The sequence below is a fragment of the Scomber scombrus genome, chromosome 13 (assembly GCF_963691925.1).
Source record: "Scomber scombrus chromosome 13, fScoSco1.1, whole genome shotgun sequence".
Lineage (NCBI taxonomy): Eukaryota > Metazoa > Chordata > Actinopteri > Scombriformes > Scombridae > Scomber > Scomber scombrus.
This window is the reverse complement of record NC_084982.1, coordinates 20,673,871-20,696,769: the sequence shown is the minus strand read 5'-3', so window position 1 is coordinate 20,696,769 and position 22,899 is coordinate 20,673,871. Positions and strand designations below refer to the sequence as shown.

The following is a 22,899-nucleotide window of genomic DNA, read 5'->3' as shown; positions in this document are numbered from 1 at the left end:
CTAACTTAAAAGGAATGTATGGGCTTGTAGGGCTGCCCCAGAGGTGTCAGACCTCACCATGCTTCACTGCAGAGTTTGACATTTTCACCTGAACCTAATATGCCCAGTAGATTTTTTACTGTAGCAAAATGAGCAGGATGTTCTGTGGTCACGTATAAATGATTTACAGTATATGTATATCATCCAGCCGACCAACTATGTGCAACAAACTAGAGCTGCTTGGCTTGACTAATTAGCTTTTGTGTTGATGTTATATTGGAGCCATTTCCTACTTGCCAAAGTGCAAATACAGTATTGTTTTAACATTTTATCAGTAACATCAATAGTTTGTGTGGTGCATAGGTGAGTGGGTAACGTCAAGAACAAAATTAACATAAGTTGAAGCCTAACCAAAAGGTGCAAACTATTAGCATAGTGAAGAACAGAGCTTCCTTTAACTAATAAAGTAGAGGAGAGCCAGCAGGTGTTCTTCCAGCACCAGTCTCCTTGAAGCTTGTTAATTAACCTCTACAGTGGAATGCAGTTATGGCTCATTTGTTGGAAAACAGTTGCCATCTGAAACATCCAGCAGACGTTGTGCAACATTAGCATTAATTTGGAAACATGTTTCTGACCATCTGCTGAATGTAAATCCAATATTCACTTTTTTTTTTTAAACCTGTTTTTAAAAAGATTGGCAGAGCCAATGGCCACCTGACACATTAGAAGAAGCAGCTGGTAGGAGGCATTTTACTGTGTAGAGAAAAAGCACACATAACACATTTTCTATTAAAGGTACTAATGAATATATGTGAATTGTTTTTTTGTTTTTTTAATCATAAAAAATGTTTGCAGAATCAGGAACACTGTCATCATGGTTTAATTCTCTCAGATCTTTAAATAATGGTTCAGAACTGTAGTAATTATGGCTTATGTCAAAATGTCTCATTGCCCCTTTACTTGTTTCATGTTGTACATTGCTAACACGTCTACAAGTTGGTTCACAACACTCTTCACTGTTCACTCTCGGTACACAAATTATTACACTTCCATGCACATTGTTGTACTGCAGTATCTTTTATTACATATTGCTCAGAATAACAAATGTTTGACTGTTGTTTGACCACAACAATTGACCCATATCTTTATAACTTTTGCCTGAGATTTTAAATCCAGTCTGTGATCCTATTTCAGAAAAAAAAAACCAAAAAACTGAGAAGCTTCAGAGTAACACCTTGGCTACACTGGCAGTGTAGTGAAAGAAGCTGTTCAGCCACAGTACTGCTGTGCACTCAGCAGCACTCACAGTCCAATATACATCAATATAGTTGGAATGAAACAGACTTGAAGCATAGAAATATACACTTGTAAGCAGACAGCTGTATTAATTCAAACAGAAGCTGATCTGTTTCGTCAGACGTATGTGAGACAGATGGCTGTTAACGCGGCTGAAATGAGACCGGTGTAAACAGCACAAATGAAAATAAAAACACACCGAGAGAAAAAAAACACAAATTGGCACTCTGTGCACAAATTTCAGCTTGCTAACTCCCTTCTTGCTTGTTGCCTTTAGAAAATACTTGGGACAGAATACTAAAAGTTTGATTACTTACACAACACTGTGAAAGAGTGTGATTGGTTGGTATAATAAAAGAGCACAAAGCTGACTGGAAATACTTCTTGAGCAGCATCTTCCTCTTGAAAGGTCGTTAAAAACACTGCCTCCGATATCGTCATTGACAGCATGAGACAGCAGAAGTATATATTCAGGAACTAAATACCAATCCATCAAATTGTTTCGCTGTGTGTATGTGTGTGTAAATACATGTGTGTGTGTGTTCAGTACAAGTACATATCCTGGAAGAGGTTTCGTCCCATTTCGATGTAGGCCTCCTTCTCCTGTGCAGACATCTGCTCCACCAGCTCTGGCCTCTGGCTCACTTCTCTGTATGAGAACGACCGGCCTCCCACCATCACCATCGGTTCATCTCCCACCTCCTCAAAGTCTTCATCATCATCCTCCTCTTCCTCCGCACCCCGATACTTAGCAGCTGTGGCAGCAGGAGGAACTGCGGGAGTCTCGTCATCTGATTCGCTGGTGTCGCTGTCTGAGTCGCTGGCATTAGCCTTGGCGGATGTTAGCCCCTTGGCCGCAGCGCTGGCTCCGCCTCCACCTGCTGCTGCCGCTCCCCTCTTCTCATGGATGAGTAGGGCACGCATCACCTCCTCATTTTCATCTGCCTGGCCCATTCCAAGACTAGCTGCTCCATCCTGGGCTCCGGGAACAACCTCTCCACCTGTGGAAACAAATTAGGAAATAAAACCAATCCTGAAGTTATTCTCTCTTATAACTTCTTCAGGAATTAATGCTCAGGCTGACTCTGAAAATTTTAAATTACTTTCAAATTGAGCCCTCAACAAGACATCAAGGTCTTATGATGTGGTGTGGTGGGTCCATCGATCATCTTCACAACCTCATCAAGCAAAACTTATTACGGGTCACTATCTGAATTAAAACATTTAAAACTAGGGCAGATTTATCTATAGCAGTTGGCAAGATGTGAGTACAGATAGATCTTGATTCTGCAAGTTCTGTGTGTGTAAAGCGTTTCTTACATTACATGGCAGAAGGTAATGGTAAATGGTAAATGGACTGTACTTATATAGCGCCTTTCTAGTCTTTTCGACCACTCAAAGCGCTTTACACTACAACTCATGGAAGGCAGCTACCACGCAGGGTGCCAACCTGCACATCAGGAGGAAGCTAACCATTCACTCACATTCATACACCGTTGGCACAGCAACGGGAGCAATTAGGGGTTAAGTGTCTTGCCCAAGGACACATCGACATGTAGACTGGGGGAGCTGGGAATCGAACCGCCGATCTTCCAATTGGAGGACGACCGCTCTACCTCCTGAGCCACAGCCGCCCCCTGTACTATTGAAAAGCTGCATCGTGTAACTGAACGTCTGCCTCTTGCACCCAGACGACATCATCTGTGACGGTAGCAGCGTTGTGTACATGTTTACAGCGAGGTGATAGGCATACTCTGCACGCACAACGATCAGTTTGCTCTGTGCTCTGGTGACGGGGTGCACTTCAGTTTAATCATACAACTGTAATACACAGTGCTCATTTTTAGTTGTTTAATAAATTCATAAATTGCACCCCTCCAACAGAGCACACTGGGAACTGATCAAACCCTTAAATCAGACTAAATTATTTATATCAGGCAGACTATTCTTGCAGATTACTGATGGAAAAGATCTTCCTTTTAAATCAAGCAGCAAAAACATTGTAGCATGATGACTTAATTTGCCTTTCTTGACATTACCCCTTCGTGAAATGTGACTATTGCACATGTGCACATTGCGATGTTGATACTTAAAACAATATATCCTGCATCCCAATTTTAAACCTAGTCATCTTTAGATGCCATTACTGTTATTACAGACAGATGCACAGAGACGCACCTCAGAGGCAGGAAATTCAGAAGGCATAATTCATGTAATTTCCACAAGAATGGATTTCATTAATGAGGAGTCCTTGCTCAGCCATGCACTAATCAAGCCTCTGATTATTTCAATTATGAAATTACAGCTTTATGGCAGTCTGGCCTGGCCTGACTGCTTAACTTGGTGAAGGACTCTGGAAGAAGGAGATGACCTGCGTTGACATGTGATGGCCTGTTTTGACTACAAAGCAGGGATTGAAATTCAGGTCAGAGAGGAGAAGTCAAAGATCTGGGTCTGAGTTGGGCTGGTTGAAGTCCATCCAGACAATCAGACAATTGTGTTCAGAAACTGTCACCATGAACCATGTGTATGAATGTGAAGTCTGCCCATTAATTACATTTTCAGTAAACTTTTATGTGTCAAAGTCCTTGTTCAATATTCAATATGTAGACTTGGGGACACCAAAGCCATTAGCATCAGTATTTGGTGGTGTATGGAAGACATATATCAACATTTTGTCACTGCAATAAGCCAAGGATTTAAAAAGACCCCTGTTAGAAAAGAGGACATAAACAAACTTGCAGACAGGTAAGAGGAAGACACTGCCTGTGTGACCATGATAGACAAGACTGTGCTAAAACTATGAGATATTATACAATTCTTCATACTCTGACAATATATTCTTCAAAACAGGATTGTTGTTTCCACAGACAAGACTTAATGCCACCAGTATAATAATTTTAAAAAATAAGCTATAATTGCACATTAAGTCAACACATAGTAACTTAACGACTGGGTGTTGTGAAAGAAAACCTCACTTACGGTTCTTGAGAGCATCGGGCTCGCTGTAAGCCCCCTGCACGGTGCTCTGGGTCAACCAGACGGGTCTCTCTTTGGGTGCCTTGCCTTCATTGGCCTGTTTCTGCTGCTCTTCCTGCTCCTCCATACTGATGACCACATTCTGGGTGTACAGGTCGGCGTAGGACGAGCCTTTGTTAGACCAGGCTTCGCGGTGTGGGCCTGCAGCGTTTCCTGCTGCTGCTGAGCGTTCACGGCTAGGTGAAAGGAAAGTTTGTGAGAAGTCAGTGGGTTATACTTGTGTGTCATAGTTTCTGGTTGACTGAAATTGAGTACAGCTGATAAACTGTGACCTGAATGTTAAATATCTACTGAATGTTGAATTTTGGGTTAGTTAGAGTTTTACTGGCTTGAGAGTGAAGAAATATTTGTGTGAAATTAAGTTTAATAATGCAACTCTGCTGGTAATTAATTTGTGCAAATGTCCTTCAATGATCCTCAAAAGCTGAATTAATAACTGTATACATGGAAGATGTAATGAATTCGAGCTAAATCACAGAGCTGTTTCAATTTTGCATTACTTCTGTGGCTTAATAGAATAGAAAGCCATTGCGGCACCAAACGCTATGAAGCTGAGCTGTTATTGCTGTGAAGAGAAGTGAACACAAATCTGTGTTCAATGAAACCGCCCCAGGATGTGACTCATGAAGACTGAGGGGAATAGGAGGTCTATTTCTGCAAGACTCATCAGAAACAGACCTCTGTTTGAGAGCAGGGATTTCACAAGGCTCTGGCTCCAGCAGTTCAGGGGACAGGTTGACATCGTCGGTCTCGCGTAGCAGAGCGTAGATGGGTTCAATCTGCTCATTGAAGCGTGCCACTGGTGTTCTGGCATCAGGACAGACAGACTCATCTTCTTCTACCTCGGTTTGGCAGAAGGTGCAGCGAAATGTACCTGTGGGTAAAGACAGAACACTACTTTAAAAAAAATAAAAAAAATAAATAAAAGTAAGAGGGGAGGTTCAGTTAACATGCCCGACTAAAGCAGATATCATGTAATCAGAATCTAGGGACAAGTCTATCTGGCCCTACTTTTACTTATAGACCAGGCAGGAGAGGTTTTCAAAATCCACTTATAGATATAAGGAGTCAGCAATGTGCTGTGCTTGTTTTTCCACCAAGAAGGCTCCAAATCATGTGTTTCTCTTAGTGTGTGTTTACTTTAATTTCACATTTCACAATTTAACACAAACTCACAACTTGAGTTTAGTTTATAGTCATGTACATGCAAGTACTGCCTCACTGTGTATGTTCACTCTTAATTTAAAAAGGTATAAATCACACACAGTATGAAAGTGCCAGCTATTCTTAGGGTCAAAACGTTTTTCACAGCAAACCATAATTGGTGGTTTTCGTGGGGTTTCGTGTATGCTTGTACAGGGCCACTTGATATTTTGGATTCAGTAACCCATTCTGTGATGCTGCAGTTTCACACAACACTCAACAACTAGCTGAGAGGTTTACAGAAACAAATCAACGTGAACAGACGTTAACAAAATGGGGAAGATTTTAAAATCCCTGTATATATAAAAATTAAACCTGCTGGTCAGGTGATTTTTTAAAACTTCATTCCAAAACTTCCCAAACAAACAAACAATTTACTGGGGGTGTCGATCAAGTTTTATGGCCCCGATCCAGATTATAGTCTGTCAAAAACACTCACCGGCTGAGGTTGTCAAAACACAGAAAAGTGCAGTAAAGAAAGGATCTGGTTTATTTTTGCTGATACAGAACCATTAAAATATGTCTGGACATCCCTGCTTCTTACAGACATAACAATAAGCCACAATATTGTAGGCCAGCAGTTTCCAGCTGGTGGGTCACAATCCAAAAGTGGTTCACAGCTCCACTTTGGAGCTTTTGTATGCCGCATACAAATTTTGAAGTACCATTTCCCCCTGCAGAGTGACTGGTGGTGTTATAACGTGCCATATAAGATTTAAATCACATAGCCTGGCTAGCAAGTATACTGGAGTTTAGTCCTATAAATGTATTAATTGCCTTGCATGTCATAGTTGTTATTCAGATGAAAGATTGTATGACAGGAATTAAACTGTTTTATTTTTTTCCTCACAAGTGTCATATATAAAAGGAAAGCACTGGTTTAGGTTTTGGTAGTTTTTTTGTTGTTTGGTTGTCGTCTTTGCTTAAGCCCACTCTTCATTTACTTGTTTTTTTTTTTTTTTTTAAACTTAATGAGTCTCAAGTTAATCTTTGTGTGGACCATTACTTAATTCCTAATGAGAGATGTAGACCCAAGGGGTTAGACTAGTTGTTAAACACTGCTCTAGGACTAGTTGTGTTATTACTTTTCACAGCTAATGACACTGCAGGCTGTTTTGCAAAAGCTAACTGGACATTTTATTTTACGCCATTGTAATAATCTTTTTATTGGAGGACAATTTTATAAATATTGTGACATTATATGCATCACACACACACGCACAAGCGGTCACCAATTAACTGGTCCTAAGTCTGAAGTGTGTCCCTAAAAGTAGACTATAACAGACCCAGACACACATATAAGTAAGAGAAGGGTATGTTTAGACATCTGCTTTGCTGGCAGATTTCAGGGTCAATAATGGGAACGGTTCCAGCATTAGCACAGACCCCACGTCTACCTTTTGTGTGTGTGTGTGAGAGGTTTAAAAGTGTATGGGGGTGTCAGTGAGAGAGGCAGAGAGAGAAAGAAGATGCTCATGTGCCACAGTGTTAGATATGAGAAAGGACATTCACAGAAAAAAATGAATTAAACAATATTTACAAATACAATTCTCAGTTAATAAACCACACAGACCCTTCAGCCCTGACTTATCACTAATCAATGCATGTGGTAGACAACTCAAGGAGTGCCTACCTAGAATTTAAGATAATATGTTGACATTTCCAAAGGATGCATTTCTAGTATATATTTAAAATAATAAGACAGCACTACTGCTATGACAGTGCTTATTCAAATCATTAGCAGTAATGGGCACTGTTGTTTTGGTGAGTCATACCAAACCTATGCATGTATCATATACATAATTTGTGCCTGTATTAAGAAGTTAATTAAGTTTTCACAATAATTGAAAGAATGCAAACATTAATACTTCTCCTCTACATGATGGACTAACATTAAGATCAAGATTCAATTTTATTGTCATTCACTATAGCATTCAAGATGCAAAGAGAACAACATTATGAGAAAAGCTCTGTCAAAAACATAAAATAAGTTAAAATAGATATACAAATAATAAATAATTCAAATTATTAATTTCTGGACAGGTATGAAATGTGGAGAAGGCGCACATAAATAAATAATATTGCACATTTTCATAACAGCTGCCTGATTACAGATGAGAGAGCAAAGCAGTCAGCTGTGTGTCATTTTGTTTAGCAGTCTGATAGCAGCCGGGTAGAAGCTGTTACTGAACCTAACAGTGCTGCTATGCAGGCTTCTGTACCTCCTGCCTGAAGGCAAGAGGGAGAACAGTCTATGACGGGGGTGACTGGAGTCTCTCAGGATGCTGTATGCTTTGGCCAGCATGTGCTTTTGGGCCATTCATTCATTAGAAAGGTCAAGTTCTACTATGAGAGGAGGGTACTTTCACACAGCACAAAGTTAAAAATTCAAAGCAGGAGGGTTTAAGGCTCTTCTTTGTGGGTCAGAATGAGCTGGAAGACCTGCAATGTCATTTCCCATTCCTGTGAGTTTGCACAGAGTGTTGCTGGCCCTGCAGTAGGAACCGGATCGCAGACCGCCACGATGTGAGCTCCAGGTAATTTTTTTTGTCAACCTGTCGGGGTGCCCGGTTACTGCCCCCACAGCAAGATTTGACACCAACTGAGATATGCTGAAACAAGAAACCAGCGCACAGGAATTGGCAAGATGATGACAAATGTATCACCTGAAAGACGCTGACTATTCCAGAACAGTACCAGAAAACTGGAAATGTGTTGTTTTTTTTTGTCCAGTGTGATATTTACACCGTCTATCAAATGCATGTATCCACTGTGGCATTACTCTGCATTTTCTTTCCTAAATTTATGTTTCATTTTAACCTGCATATTTTTCTGACACATCCCTGACAATGTGATATGCTAATATGCTTAAATTTCTATTCTAATCCACAGATGGGTAACAAATGAAAAGGATAAACCAAAATAAAGTGTCTCAGTAAGCTGCTGGGCCACCATGAGCTGCCACAACAGCTTCAGTGTCCCTAAGCATTGATTCTATGGTGATGGAGAGCACTGTCTAACATGCTGGACTAAAATCTCTCATAGGTTTTCAAATGGGTTGAGATCTGGTGACTATGAAGGCCATAGCATATGATTCACATTGTTTTCATACTCATCAAACCTTTCAGTGATCCCTCGTGCTCGATGTCAGAACAATTTTGTATTGATTTGCAGTGACTCTTCCCTCTAAGGGGGACAAGTGGACCCAAACCATCCAGCAAAATGCTCCCCACAGCATAAAAGAACCACCAGATCCACTCACTGGTCAACTCAGGACACTGTAATAAGACACAAGACTTCTGTACTTCTTACACAATAAAAGAACAACAAATCCTGATATTAAGAACAAATAAATAAATGAATGAAAAAAAGATGTGTTATGATATCTGGTACAGAGGCTCTGACATATTAAGCTATAACATTTGTAATTACATGATGTTGTGCAGCTAAAGCAGTGTTTTATATGGTTGACTTTAAAACAGAATTTTATTTCAACCGTATCATGTTTTTTCAGCTTCTGCAGTAAAGTGAGCTTCAGAATTTCAATTCAATAAGAGAATTCAATAGTGGATTCATATTCAATAAGATGGTAGGGGGAAAAAAGAGCCTAGTTTTGAGCCTAGTTTTCAGACTGCCAACCACTAAAATAAAATATTTAAAACCATCATTTCACAGTGAACACAGAGATGAACATTTGGTGAACAGCCTCTCTAAGGATCCTAGCAACAGTACAGGTTGACCAGTAGTTAACCCCCAGATTGGCAGAGGATGCAAGCACGGTGCCTCATTCTGACAGATTGAGGAGGAATTCAGTTTATGAATGAACAGGGAGGAGTGTACACATCATCATCATGCATTTATTTAAAGCAATGCAAAATAATATCTTGGTCATTTTTAAAACTGAAACCTTAGCTCATACCACCACCACACTCTGGGGAAATGAAGATTTTTACTGGGACTGGGACTATTCAATTGAGTAAGTGTATGTCCCAATGCCATAATAATTTAGCTTCATCTTCCCTTTTAATCCTGCATATTCCCACCCACAGTCTGTCTGGGATGACTAAGTCTTTCTGGTTGCTTCTGTTACAAACAGGTCAAACACATGCACAAACACACAATAACCGATAACTCCTAATGATATGTGAGTGATGTGACGTCCATTCGCAAGCAACGTTGTTGACAGCTGCCGGCCTTTATTTAGGCAGAGTGAGAATCAGAGTGTTAGAAAGATAGAGAAAAAAAACAGAGTATTTGGGCAGAGGTAGATAGAGTGAGAGGAACGAGGTGATTTAAACAAGTAGGTTAGGATAATATAACTCAGCAGATAAACAACCTTATATTACCCACATATCTTTTTGGTGGTTTTTCTATTTTTAAATCAGCCAACCTGTCAGTATCAGTGCATGCCTCAGGATCTCTATCTGGACAATGCATTTCCATCTTCTCTTCCTCTCTTTATTTTTTAACTTAAGCACAAATGGAAATATTCAGCTTGGTTACAATATTTATTGGAAGTTCTGAGAGAGATCCTAAGGACCAAGTGCAGCTTGTTCATCTCTCTTGTGATGAGGAAGCCAAATGTGCCCATTGGAAAATTGTCATATTTCCTTGTATGATTAGAATTGAAAGACAAAAAGCATTTCTTATGAATTGCTGCATGCAACATGGAAGGATGAATGGACCCATGAGCTGACAACACTGTTTAATAAGCTTAGAAGTCCTAAGGGCTAAACAAACTGGCAAAAGGGACCTGATTTGTGGACTGCCTCAAAACAAAATGTAGATTAAACTGATGGACATCAGGCCCCTCTGGTGTGCCATGTTCTTAACACATTTTTCTTTCTGTCATCTGTGAGTGAAACCATGTTGAGTTTTAATTGTTTGTAATGTTGGGATTATTATTCACCAGCAGTCCAGTGATAATTACTATAAAGTCAACTGCTGTAGATATTTGAACTATATGATTATTTAGAAACTAAACTGGAAACTCTCAAAAAAACTCATCTACATCTACATGCAGTAGCTTTAATTTATATGGAGTGCATTGGTAAAGACATCAAACACAGTATATAAATGTATAATGCCGATCATTCATCCTAATATACACAAATCATGCCATGGGGCTGGATTACCAAACATTTAAAAAGTGAACATTTCTCACACTGCCAACACACTAAACTTTGACATATTAGACTGCTAAATTGTAGAAGATGTTATGCCTGCTAGCACTGGACCACTTGCACTGCCATTTTTCCTTATTAGCCCCAATTAGGGTTTCAAATATCACCAGATGCTAATAGTAAACAAAGAAGCGTTTTTCAACTCTGTTAAACACAATCTATACAGAAGGTTTGAGAATTTTAAGTATCTAATTTAAGACCAAACTAAACACCTCAAATTTCTTATTGACAATGTTCTGTATTTTAATATTTGTCAGAATCTGAGAAAATTCAACATTAAACTGGGAGGGAACATCTATACACAAAGACTCCAATGTAACATCTTTACTCACAAAAGGGATGCTGACAGACTGGAGGCATGATCATTTTTTTAATAAACCCTGTGATTCTGTTCTTATTTAGGGACTGTAATAAACCAGTATAAGACTATTTGAGTAAACAGTTTGCTGTTACTCTAAGCAGTGACTGCCATCTAGAGGTGAACAGCCAAGCACACCATGAAATATAGGGTGCTGACAATTTATATAATATATTATATATAAGCCATTTATATTTTAACATTATTGCCATCTGGAAGTACAAGTAAACCTAATAAAATATTTACCATGGCAATGACCAGGGCCTTAATTTTTTTTAAAGTCTATTGCCATATACCTATTGTACATGTTAATTGCTGCACCAAACCTAAACAGCTCATAATAAACATTTTATGACCTATTTAAGTACCTTGTTAGAAACCCAATACTGTTACAATACAAGGGGAATTGGGTTATTTGGTTTAGTATGACATAAGAATGTGTAGAAATATTATAAGAAGAGGGAAAAAGCCATTACTACATCATCATTATCAATTATAATACAATTCCAGATTTTAACAACATATTTCAGACCTGTACAAGTAGATATTTCTAGATGCACATAATGAGGAGCACTCTGTTTAACAAAGAAAGAAGAAAACCTAAAACTGAACTAAAAGAAATAATCTCCAATATTCAGTTCCTCCGTTTTAGCTCACTACACTGCCACAATAGCGAGGGGGTCTAGACTCATTATAATTTTCTAATCTGGCGTTATATCGAGACTGAATCACAGCAGACATTTAACAGTGCGAGATGGTCTGAGGTTTTGCCAATGAAGGAGCACATAATGTATAATATCCTCTTTCAGGTGAATCAGGATTGTTTTAAAAAGAAGAGGCATACTGACATTCTGCATCCTCTTCTGCTTCTGCTTCACAACAATCATAACAGCCTTGATTCTCCTTGCACCTATTTTTGATCTCTGTCTTTCTCTTTAAAGCTTTCATTGTTAACATCTTGCTATGGCCTGGGCATAATGGCAATCAAAGAGCCATCTTCAAGTGAGTCATTTAAAGATGCGATTCTTCCTCTATATCTGTATATTGTAACTTTATCACCACTTGAAACATTTGAAAAAAGTCTAAATCACATCTAATCATATTACCGTACTAAACCATACCATAATCAATGAGGTAAATGTTTAGTGCCAGAATAGTTTCTCATACTGAAGCAGAATTAAAGATCAACACCACCAATGTGCTACAGATCTGTACAGAATGTGTACTTTGATTAAAGTTTACCTGTCATCGGGTCAAACAGCTGGTTGGCTTCTAGGTCTGTGAAGGTGGAGAAACAGCAGGGGCACCGGAAGGAGGCACGGTTGGTGGAGTCTCGCTCATCCGTCTCAATGCGTCGTCGCATGTGATCCAATTTATACTTGACCACATTTACCAGTAACCTATAAAAAGCATTGACAGAGCATTGTTGAGGGCAACATATTGACTTGGGAGGAAACATTATCTTTGATGTGGGTGACAATTTAAAGAACTGAAAACTAAAAAGTTGCACTGTTAATGCAGACCAGAACGGGAAACACAATCATTAATAACCTGTAATTGATGAAATAGTAGTTGTGTCGTGTTGTCTTGCCATCGGGAGCCGTCTCCACCCTCATGCGGCACTTGACAAACTTGTCAGCTTTCAGTGTGTTGAGTATGGAGCGTAGCTGTTTACGGTCAAACTTGAGCAGCTCCAGCATGTCCTCCTCGCGTACACATGGGTTGCGGATCAGCACATCCAGGGCCAAGGCGTGATCCACCCCATAGAAACCCCTTACGACCTGCTTGGCCAGCCGCTTAAGTGTTGCAGGGACCTCGGTCAGTAGCTGTGGTTCTATCATCTTCTGCTGTGGGATAAAAGTTGAGAGTTGGTTGAACAGGTACAGATCTGAGAGAGCAGGCAGAAACCTTGGGGAAGAAGCTTCTTTGTTGTGTGGATCAGCAGGGAAATACTGTTACTATTATCACTCCAAGGTTGATAATTAAGTGAAATTTAACACAAACACATAGTTCAAAGTGCTTAACAGTTAATTGACAAGCTGAAAAAAAGACATAACAACATACAGAAAACGACAAGTGGGGAACAAAAAAGAAACAAAGAACAAATTAAAAGACAAAAATTGAGTCCAATGCACGCAAGAGAAAATAAGGATGGAACATTTAAATAGAAAAAATAAAGTAAATCTTTATAAGAGAGGATACGAAAAAAAGGTTTATTAAAAGTTAGAATAAAATTTAGGTTAAAACAGATTATAAAGACAAAAAAGTAAGTACGTTTATTAAAAGCTGGACTAAGGCTAGGTTAAAAAAGAGATGATAAGACGAAAGAAACATGAATGAGATCGATAAGAAGATAACAACGTAGAGGACTAAAAAAACAATATATATTTTGTAATCAGACCCAAATATAAAAATATAAACATAAAACTGACCCAAAACTGAAAAGAGAGAAATATGCTGCACGGATGCTGCAAATACTGATGATACTACAAGTTAACTCTCTAAAGTTATAGTCTCTTTATTACTTAGCTATGTTAAAGTGTCGCTAATGTAAGGTTAACGCTAAGCAGCTAACTTCACGTTGAGTTAAACTTACACACATAATGAAGTTAGTTTAATCAATAGTTACCTGATTCTCTTAAAGTCCCACCAAAAGTGCTAAAGCAACCGCCTCCTTAAGACATTTCAGAGGACAAAAACCTTTAGGAGAGCAAAAAATCACAACATAGATGCTCTAAATCTATATCTATGAACTGCTAGGTTTTTGTTAGCATGTACTTTTTCCTCATTTTGAGACGACAACCCCGGAAAGAAAATGTTTGTTAGTTTTCTATTGGCTGATAAGGAGAAGCTACACTCAGTGGCCAATAGGGGGTAAGATATTTTGATTGGCGTTAAGATTAACGAATGAATTGGCTTTGCGTCAGAGGGAGTCATTTGTTTTAACCAATCAGAGAGACTTACAGGCAGGCGGGGAGTTCCATTGTTTACTTCCGGGGCACGGCTGTCACCAGAAATGGCTTCTCTTGATAGGGTTAAAGTCTTGGTTTTAGGAGATTCCGGTAAGTTAAGAACCGTTTTCACCAATCGAAATCAATATGAATATGTCTGCCTATTGATATAGATGTTTATTTATGCTGGGTAACGCTTTACAACCCGTGCAATCTTTGTTGAAGGTAGTTAAACTCTTATCAAAGTGGTTCCTACCTGGCACAACATCCTCCTGTCTTCTAGTAAATTCCTTAAGTTTAGCACCACTGCCTACTTAAGTTGTTCATTTTCAACACCACACTTTGAAAGATATAAAAACACAACTTCTGATTTGAAGAGTGATACCAAACTACAAGCTGTGTTTTTTTTTAAATGGAAGCTTGAGTTTGTAATTGTTTGAGCTATTTGTTATTCTTGTTCATTTGAGTGCTGGTTAATGCTTTTGTTGTTTAAGGTAGTGGGCAGCTTGGGACACAGAGATGAATTTATTTCTAAAGGTAGACAGGTATTGGACCAGCAGGCAATACCTGTTTTTTTAACCAGGGCAAGAGGGGCAGTAAATTAGTAGTGGTAGTAGTAGTATTGTAAAATAAACCAAAAGAAACATCATACTTGCCTGGACAATTCACTTTTATACCCTGTGTAAGATTAATTCCTGAGGTACCTCAGTGGCCGTTTTAATTTTGAGTTTATTTATTTATTTGTCATCATATTTTTAATTTTTAATTTTTAATTTAATTTTTTCAAATTAAGGACAAATTGTCAGTACAGTAATCATGTAAGAACCACGTCTTACTTATTTCAAGAAGCAGTAGGAACTTTGTGGTATTGTTTTTGCAGCAAGATTAAAAATGACTATTAATATGTTATATTATTGTACTACATATTATGGGTATTATGGAGCCAAATGTTGTGCATGACATCAAAATTATTAGTGCTCCACTTACTTTTACTGTCTTTTGCAGGTGTGGGAAAGTCTTCCTTAGTCCATCTGCTATGTCAGAACCAGGTTTTAGGAAACCCATCATGGACGGTTGGTTGCTCTGTCGATGTACGGGTAAGTAAAGTGAACAATATTAATGTGTTACAAAGTGTAATTGGGATAAGATACGAAAATATGCTGCTGGCTTTTAAAGAAACCCCAGATATGCTCTACTGTATATACTTGGTTACACAACAATCTTATACATACATTTATCTGAGGACATTTTTCCATTATACTAGGCATATATGTTTCTGAATGACTTTATTAATAGCCCAAATTAAATATTTTTTTCACATTTTGAGAATGTCATGCAAAAAGAAAAAAGAATAGTTGCTAGAAATCTCACAGAAAATGTGATGATGATGATGATGATATGATGATGATAATGAATAAACAAGTCAAAACTAGAGCTGCAACTAACATTCATTTCTTCTCTGATCATTTTCTTGATTCATTGATTAGTTATTTGGTCTATAAAATGTCAGAAAATGGTTTCCAATTTCCAAAGCCCATCATTGTCCTGACCAACAGTCCACAACTTAAAGATATTCTTTTTACCGTCATAGTATATTAAAGAAACAAGAAAATATTCACATCTCAGAAGCTGGAATTAGAGATTTTGGGCATTTTTTGCTTGAGCTCGAGTTCAAACATCAAACAATTTACACTGACAGCATATTTTAGTGGTTATCATATAATACAAAATAAATATGTAATCCAACAATTTAAATTATAGTCATATCAGTAATGGAATACACTGGCTGGACAATATCTGATTTATATTACTCTACATATGTGAAGGATTTGGTACAATATACCTTTATATGTTATATAAAAATCAACACTGCACTTATATTTTACATATACTCTCGAGGAATAAAATACTCAAACAATTTTCAAAATAACTTTTGTACTGCAGGTTCAAGACTATAAGGAGGGAACACCAGAGGAGAAAACCTACTACATTGAACTGTGGGATGTTGGAGGATCTGTTGGCAGTGCTAGCAGTATCAAAAGCGTCAGAGCTGTCTTTTACAACTCAGTTAATGGTAGAGTTGGGTTTATTTTACACACTTATTGATTAAAATAAATTTGAAATTATGTTTTTTTAAATGTTTTGTCATTTTCTGTATTCTTTTAGGAATTATATTGGTGCACGATTTGACAAATAAGAAATCCAATCAGAATCTCTACCGGTGGTCACTAGAAGCTTTGAACAAGGACTCTTCTCCAACAGGTGTCATCGTCTCAAATGGGTAAGTATGTGTCTTGGTTTGGCTTGTTTTCACTAAATGGAGAACTACACTCTGAGACAGTTGGTAAAATTAAAGGTACTGAATTGTGACTGAAAATGTTGGTGGAGTTGGGGAGTTTAGTCATATTCTTTTCTCCCTACAGTGACTATGACCGAGAGCAGTTTGCAGAGAACTCAGTGCCTTTGTTGCTGATTGGCACCAAGTTTGACCAGATCCCAGAGAACAAACGCAATGAAGTTCTCACCCGGACGGCCTTCTTGTCTGAGGACTTCAACGCTGAGGAGATCAATCTGGTAGGTCAACTTTTTTATTGCTTCAAGCTCTGACATTAAGCCCCTTTTCAGATGTGGCATCTGTACAATTGCTGCCTTTTTGTCATTCCAATACAGGTCTATAACGGAAATGTAATGCAATGCTTGAGTGGTATTTAGCATCTGATACATGAAAGAGAGTGCAAAGCTTTTTTTCCCTCTCACCACAGGGGCAGCAGTGAGTTGGATAATTATATGAAGGAAGAACAGTCTTCTGATTTCTCTCACATGCAACATCACAGACGATCTGTTTATCTTCATAACTTTATTAATGACCATTATCATCATCCCTTTCTTAATTCTCAATAGTTTAAGCAACCATGTAGACAATTCTTAAAAAATAAAATCTAAGGGTCTTGTAACAGTATTATCACAATGTATATGACTTAAAAATGAATGACTTTGGCAGCCTCTGGTGGTAGTATCAAAGGAGAAACTGTAACAAACACATTTCCTTCAAACAAAAATGTGTGCTATCAGAGCAATGTGAAAGAAACTATAAACACGTACACATCCTGCACATACAGGTTTGTTTTGAGGAAAACAAACCCTTGTTGAGGTTTGTGGCTTCATTGCTATTTTGTTTTACAGGACTGCACCAACCCAAGGTACCTTGCTGCAGGCACGTCAAATGCAGTGAAGCTTAGCAGATTCTTTGACAAGGTGAGAAACCCCAAGTTTTTTAATGCGACGTAGGTTCATTTCCTGTTTCTGTAGAGAATGTCTCCGCAATGTAGTATATAAAGGAGATTACTTTCTATACATCATTTTTATTATTATTATTACTGTTGTTATTATTATTATTATTATCATAGAGCAGAAATCACCAACAGCATGTAGACAACTCTCAGTCTCAGATAATCATGTTGGTGAATTGGTTGTCAGTGTGAATGATAAAGTACTATATACAGTATAACATTCAAAAATGACAACTTTGGCAAACACATTTACCTTTTTAAAATTATATATTAACTATATAATATAACATAACATACAAGTTAATTAACATTTAACATAGTTAAATAATAATAACCTCATTTATAACATACTCTTTATAAGAGTTTCCTAATGAAATAAATGCAACTTATTGTTTTTTATCCAATTTGTAAACTGTCTGATATTGACTATTATCTCTTTTGTGCAAAGTTCCCTCTTTCAATGTACACAGAAGTATGAGAGTTTTGTCTTAATTTAGATTCAATGTCATTAAAATGTTAACCTATCTCTAAACAGGTAATAGAGAAGAGATATTTCACAAGAGATCCAAGCCAGGTGAGTTTTGCATTTCCAGCCTTTATTTGTATTATGAGAAATAAAAGTAACAAATCACAATATGCCATTATGATAACATTGGTGAAAGCATTTCTCACTCTAAAATAAAAATTCCTTTGTGAAGTACTAAGGTTTTCATTTTATGTTGAACTATTCCTTTAACACATGACACCTCTTTCTCTTTCTCTGCAGATGACGGGTTTCACAGACAGAAAACGGTTCAACTTCAAAAGTTTGCACTACGACTGACAAACTGTGAACACAACAACAGTTTTCTGTGGTCTCAGCATGACACCTGTGGGCTTTTACAACACAATTCAACAATCACACTCACTCACTTGCTCTTATTCATACTTTCATACCAACCCCATTTTCACTGCTGTTTCTCCTTAATGAAAACCCCCCTGAATGTGTCTGCAATCTGTAACTCTTTCATTTACAGTAAGATTCAAATGTGTATCACAAAAATATTGGATTGTTAATTAACTTAGCAGAATAAAGAAACGCATATTCAAAGCTGACCAAGCTAGCACAATAATTTGCAAAAGAGAACAATTTCAAAATTTCAAAAAAGAAATAAGGCTTTTAACTGGGTTTGAAAGGACATATGCAGATGAATGTACAGTGTAAATGTTGTGTTTGATTACTCAACCCTCCCCCCCAGAACTTTAAATAATGCATTCAATTCTATTTCTCACATGTAAGCTTAGTGATTTTTTTTTATATATAATTGATTTTCTAAATGTTTGTGAAATAATAAACAGATGAAAGGGCAGTATTCTTAGCCTCAAATAGCAGCTCTGGCTCATTCAGCATCCCCCAATCCCTGCATCACTTTCTTAATCCACGGTAGAAAGGCCTGGATTTTAGTGAAGACATGGGGATACTTGGGATCATTACAATCATTGCCAGTAAAAGCTATTATCCCCTGAAGCTTGGTGTTGCAGATAAGTGGTCCACCAGAATCACCCTATAAGAAAAATAGAACAGAAACACATAATTTCAATCAGTTTTTCATGAATAAAGGAAGCACGTTTGTAAAATGTCCTGTTAGCAGCATTTTTGTTGTATTTAATAACTGATGCTTTATTTGTTGGTCTGTTTAATCACCTGACAAACCCCTCCCTTCTTTTTGGTAAATGCGGTGCATATCATTTGTTTAATATTGAAGGGTTGGCCCCATATTTTTTGGCACTCATTGCTGGATTGCATCTTCTCCGTGGCCACGCGCAGTACAGGAGACTTAAATCTCTTCTTTCCAGTTTCGCCCCAGCCTGCAACATCACACTTGGTGTTGTCAGGAATTTTCTCGTCTTTCTTAGGTAGTCCAATGGTCTTCACGTACTTATTAAGTGTGGCATTCTTTTTTAACTGTGAAAGAAAACCGAGTAAGAGCATCATTTTGCACTGTGTGGCACAGCACAGTAAACATATATATTAGAAACTTCAGTGTGTGTTCATCTTTTTAAAGTGTTATTGAGATTTTAGTGATAACATTCAACAGTTCTCACATCCTCATCTGCTTCATAGCAAATGGTTAAACTTAGTGCAGCTTTAAGTTAGAAAAAAAGACGATACAATGAAATGATGGCATTAACTGCAGCTAAATATTATACAAAATACTTTCCAGGTTTCAGTTTTTAAACACATAAGTGCAGCTTTGATATGAACATTTACAGAATTTTAGTTTACCTTAAGTAGCATGATGTCATTATCATATTTCCCTTTTTTGTATTTCGGATGTGGATGGTACTTCACTTCAATCCTTTGCTGACTTTTCTCTTTCTTGGTTATATCGTGTGCTCCAAGTACCACCGTCATTTGCTCAGGTCTGACAACCATGAGACAAAAATAATGTAAATCATTTATCTGTACTGTACATATACTACACTTAAGACGTAAGGAACTTACAAACATCAAAACTTTGAAGCAATATTTTGTGTACAAAAACGGTCAATCAAAATTGTTTGTTGCATTAATGCAGTGTCAAAAAATAGTGTAAAGGGAATTATTTAAAAGTGAAGTATTTCATTGTGTGTCATTCTAAACCTCAGGATAGGGCAGATATTGTATGTCATATCATATATCATGATGCATCATTATTAATATTATTATCATTAATATGTAATAAGTCATTCAAAAATTATTTGATATTATAAACACAGGCATATGGAGAATCATTTAATCATTTTGCTGCTCGTAGCACCAAGGATTTCATGCAATTAGTCACTTTTTGCTGCTGCACTGATTTAAAATAAACTCACTTTTTGCAGTGTGCTACAGTTAGGACGAAGTCCTCCCGAATAAGTATCCCACCACATGTATGGTCTTTATCGGCCTGCAATGATGCCATGTAGGGTCTAGAATGAGGCTTTGCTTTCTTACCACCCACGATGCTGCTCTCCATAGCCCCTGACATGAGGAAACAGGGTAAAATAAATACACTGATTACAACATACAAAATCCTCAGAAGCCAAATTATTATAAATTGAGACTAGAGAAAAAATGAGGCTTTACTCCATACTAATAATTATCCATTAATAAGGCTTATTAAAAAAAGGAAAATCACCTACCCTAACTCTTAAGAATGCTTATTACAATTGTAATGATAATTTAGAGTCAATTTTCAATCATTTTAAAAGAAATTTAATTTGATCTTACCAGAGAGGGAGAGCAGCTGAATGACTAATATAATGCAACATGCATGCATCATGGTTTCTGTGCAGAAATAAAAATTGAACAGTCTATCTGACTTTGCTGCCCCCACCACCTTTTGTAGTCAAGCTGACAACTGGCACAACGGAAACTTTGGGGGCAGGTGTCTAAAATCACTCTTGCACAGTGGAGCTGAGATCACACCTTTTTCACTGCAGCATGAGTGAGACCCTTCAGATCTGAGATGATCAAGTTATGTTTGTTAACTTGTCACTGGTGTTGACATCCATCTTATTGTTGTAGTTCTTCACTGCTCACATAGTCTAAATCTCTCTCTGTTAGTGGAGTCCATTAGAGAATCTTCTATTTCCCCCCAGTGCCACTTCCTCTGATGCCAATCAACCACATCAAGAGACTTTTAAGCAGTTTTACCCCATTACTTTACCTGAGCATTTAAAGACAGTATCACATATGACAGTGTCATCCAGCCCTTTTGTGATACCAACAAAGTTTTTATTGAAAGTAATGGGACCTGTTGGGCCCTGTTTACTCTATGTTTTTAACAGTTCTCCATCTAATGGTTGTGTCCCTGATTATTTTAAAACTACTTGTATTCAGCCATTGCTAAAAAAACCCTGGACTGGATCCCTCCCTCCATCAAAACTATAGGACGATCTCCAAATTACTTTTATATCTAAAATTTTAGAAAGAATAGTGTCAAAGCAACTTCTCTCTCTCCTGGAAAATAATAACATTTTTGAAAAGTTTACAAATATCACAGCACTGAGACTGCCCTACTTAAGGGTACCAACAATCTTTTAATGGCTGCCGATGAAGGCATGTGCTCGGTGCTTGTACTTTTGGACCTTAGTGCAGCATTTGACACTGTCCTGCTGGACAGACTGACTTTGGGTGGGATTATCTGACACAGTTTTGAATTGGTTTGACTCTTACCTGTCTAACAGGAGATTCTCTGTCTCAGTTAACAATCATGTCTCTTCATTTTCCAGTGTCAAATATGGTATGCCTCAGGGGTCAGTTTTAGGACCAATTTTATTTTCATTATACATGCTCCCTTTTGGACAGATCATCGAAAAGCATGGTGTTTATTTTCATTGTTTTGCTGATGATACCCAGTAATACCTGCCTGTGAAACCCACTGAGCCTGGATCTCCTAGTTCTCTCATTGACTGCTTTTATGGACCTGAATAATTGGTGGGCGAACAATTTCCTACAGCTAAATTCTGATAAGACAGAGTTCATTGTCATCGGGTTCCAGCATGTGAGAGAACAAATCCTGCCATCTGCTGGTGCCATTTCGAATAACATCAAGACTGTTTCAAAAAATCTCGGTATGTGGTTTGATACCTTTTTAAATTTAAATCAGCACACCAGAAAACTTGTGCAATCGTGTTTTGATCATCTTAGAACATCGCCAAAATTAGACAAATTTTTACATTTTACATGCTTTTATCTCATCACGCCTAGATTATTGCAACAGTCTTTTTACCTGCCTGAGCCAAACGTCTATAAATCGACTGCAGACTTTACAGAATTCAGCTCCCAGGCTTTTAACCAGAACTAATAGGCGGGATCATATTACACCTATTTTAGCGTCGTTATACTGGCTCCCAGTATGTTTTAGGATAGATTTTAAGATTTCATTGATTACTTTTAAATCAATAAAAGACTTTCGGACTAGCATGCAAGAACTGATAAACCCCCTTGGATAAGAGACAAAACATCTTCATAGACATATAACAAGTCCAGTTGCTTTCGATTCAATTGCCAAGAGATAACGATGACCTGGACGAATGAGAACATTCACAGATTACTTATAAAGCTCTTCATGGTCTTGCCCCCTGCTAAATTTCTGACCTATTAATGCCCTACACGCCAGTCCGTAACTTGAGATCCTCGGGCAGAGGCCTATTGTCATACATACATACATACATATGTATATAATATAACGTGTTCACACAAATTCATTTTAACAGTGTTTGTTTTTTTAATGCACGATTGTTGGTGAATTGGTTGTCAGTGTGAATAATAAAGTACAATATACAGTACAACATTCAAAAGGACAACTTTGGCAGAGACCATTACCTTTTTATAAAACATTTCACAAATATGACACTGAGTTAATTAACATTTAACATAGTTAAATAATAATAACCTCATTTATAACATACTCTTTATAAGAAAATTATGACAATTCCTGATGAAATGTATTGTTTTATACCCAATATGTAAACTGTGTCTGACATTGCCCTGAAATGCCAATCAAGTGGGCATCTTCTTCTTCTTTTTTGTGCCAAGTTCCCTCTTTCAATCTACACAGAAGTATGTGAGTTTGGTCTTAATTTAGATT

General features: G+C 37.6%; 3 protein-coding genes across 4 annotated transcripts; 1 reads left to right on the top strand and 2 right to left on the bottom strand.

Annotated features, from left to right (window-relative positions):
• Nucleotides 1-1,029: 1,029 nt before the first annotated feature.
• On the bottom strand, nt 1,030-13,842 carry gtf2e1 (general transcription factor IIE, polypeptide 1, alpha). 2 transcript variants are annotated; one of them, XM_062431712.1, is made up of 6 exons: nt 13,688-13,842; nt 12,610-12,905; nt 12,301-12,458; nt 4,993-5,188; nt 4,258-4,490; nt 1,030-2,276 (listed from the first exon to the last, which is right to left on the bottom strand). In XM_062431712.1, exons 2-6 carry the CDS (start codon nt 12,897-12,899, stop codon nt 1,819-1,821), a joined length of 1,335 nt encoding a protein of 444 aa, XP_062287696.1. In that variant the 5' UTR covers nt 12,900-12,905; nt 13,688-13,842; the 3' UTR covers nt 1,030-1,818. The 2 variants fall into 2 exon arrangements, with proteins under 2 accessions (XP_062287696.1, XP_062287695.1); XM_062431711.1 differs by having other exon boundaries at nt 12,610-12,902; nt 13,688-13,834.
• A 227-nt stretch (nt 13,843-14,069) lies between these two features.
• On the top strand, nt 14,070-18,644 carry rabl3 (RAB, member of RAS oncogene family-like 3). The gene is made up of 8 exons (XM_062431556.1): nt 14,070-14,120; nt 15,015-15,106; nt 15,954-16,083; nt 16,176-16,290; nt 16,433-16,583; nt 17,193-17,264; nt 17,835-17,873; nt 18,066-18,644. The coding sequence occupies exons 1-8, from the start codon at nt 14,075-14,077 to the stop codon at nt 18,120-18,122; spliced, it is 702 nt and encodes a 233-aa protein (XP_062287540.1). The 5' UTR covers nt 14,070-14,074; the 3' UTR covers nt 18,123-18,644.
• Nucleotides 18,645-18,678: 34 nt separating this feature from the next.
• Nucleotides 18,679-20,586, bottom strand: LOC133992803 (granzyme B-like). Its single transcript, XM_062431555.1, has 5 exons — nt 20,535-20,586; nt 20,138-20,285; nt 19,566-19,704; nt 18,984-19,244; nt 18,679-18,843 (listed from the first exon to the last, which is right to left on the bottom strand). Exons 1-5 carry the CDS (start codon nt 20,584-20,586, stop codon nt 18,679-18,681), a joined length of 765 nt encoding a protein of 254 aa, XP_062287539.1.
• Nucleotides 20,587-22,899: the final 2,313 nt, after the last annotated feature.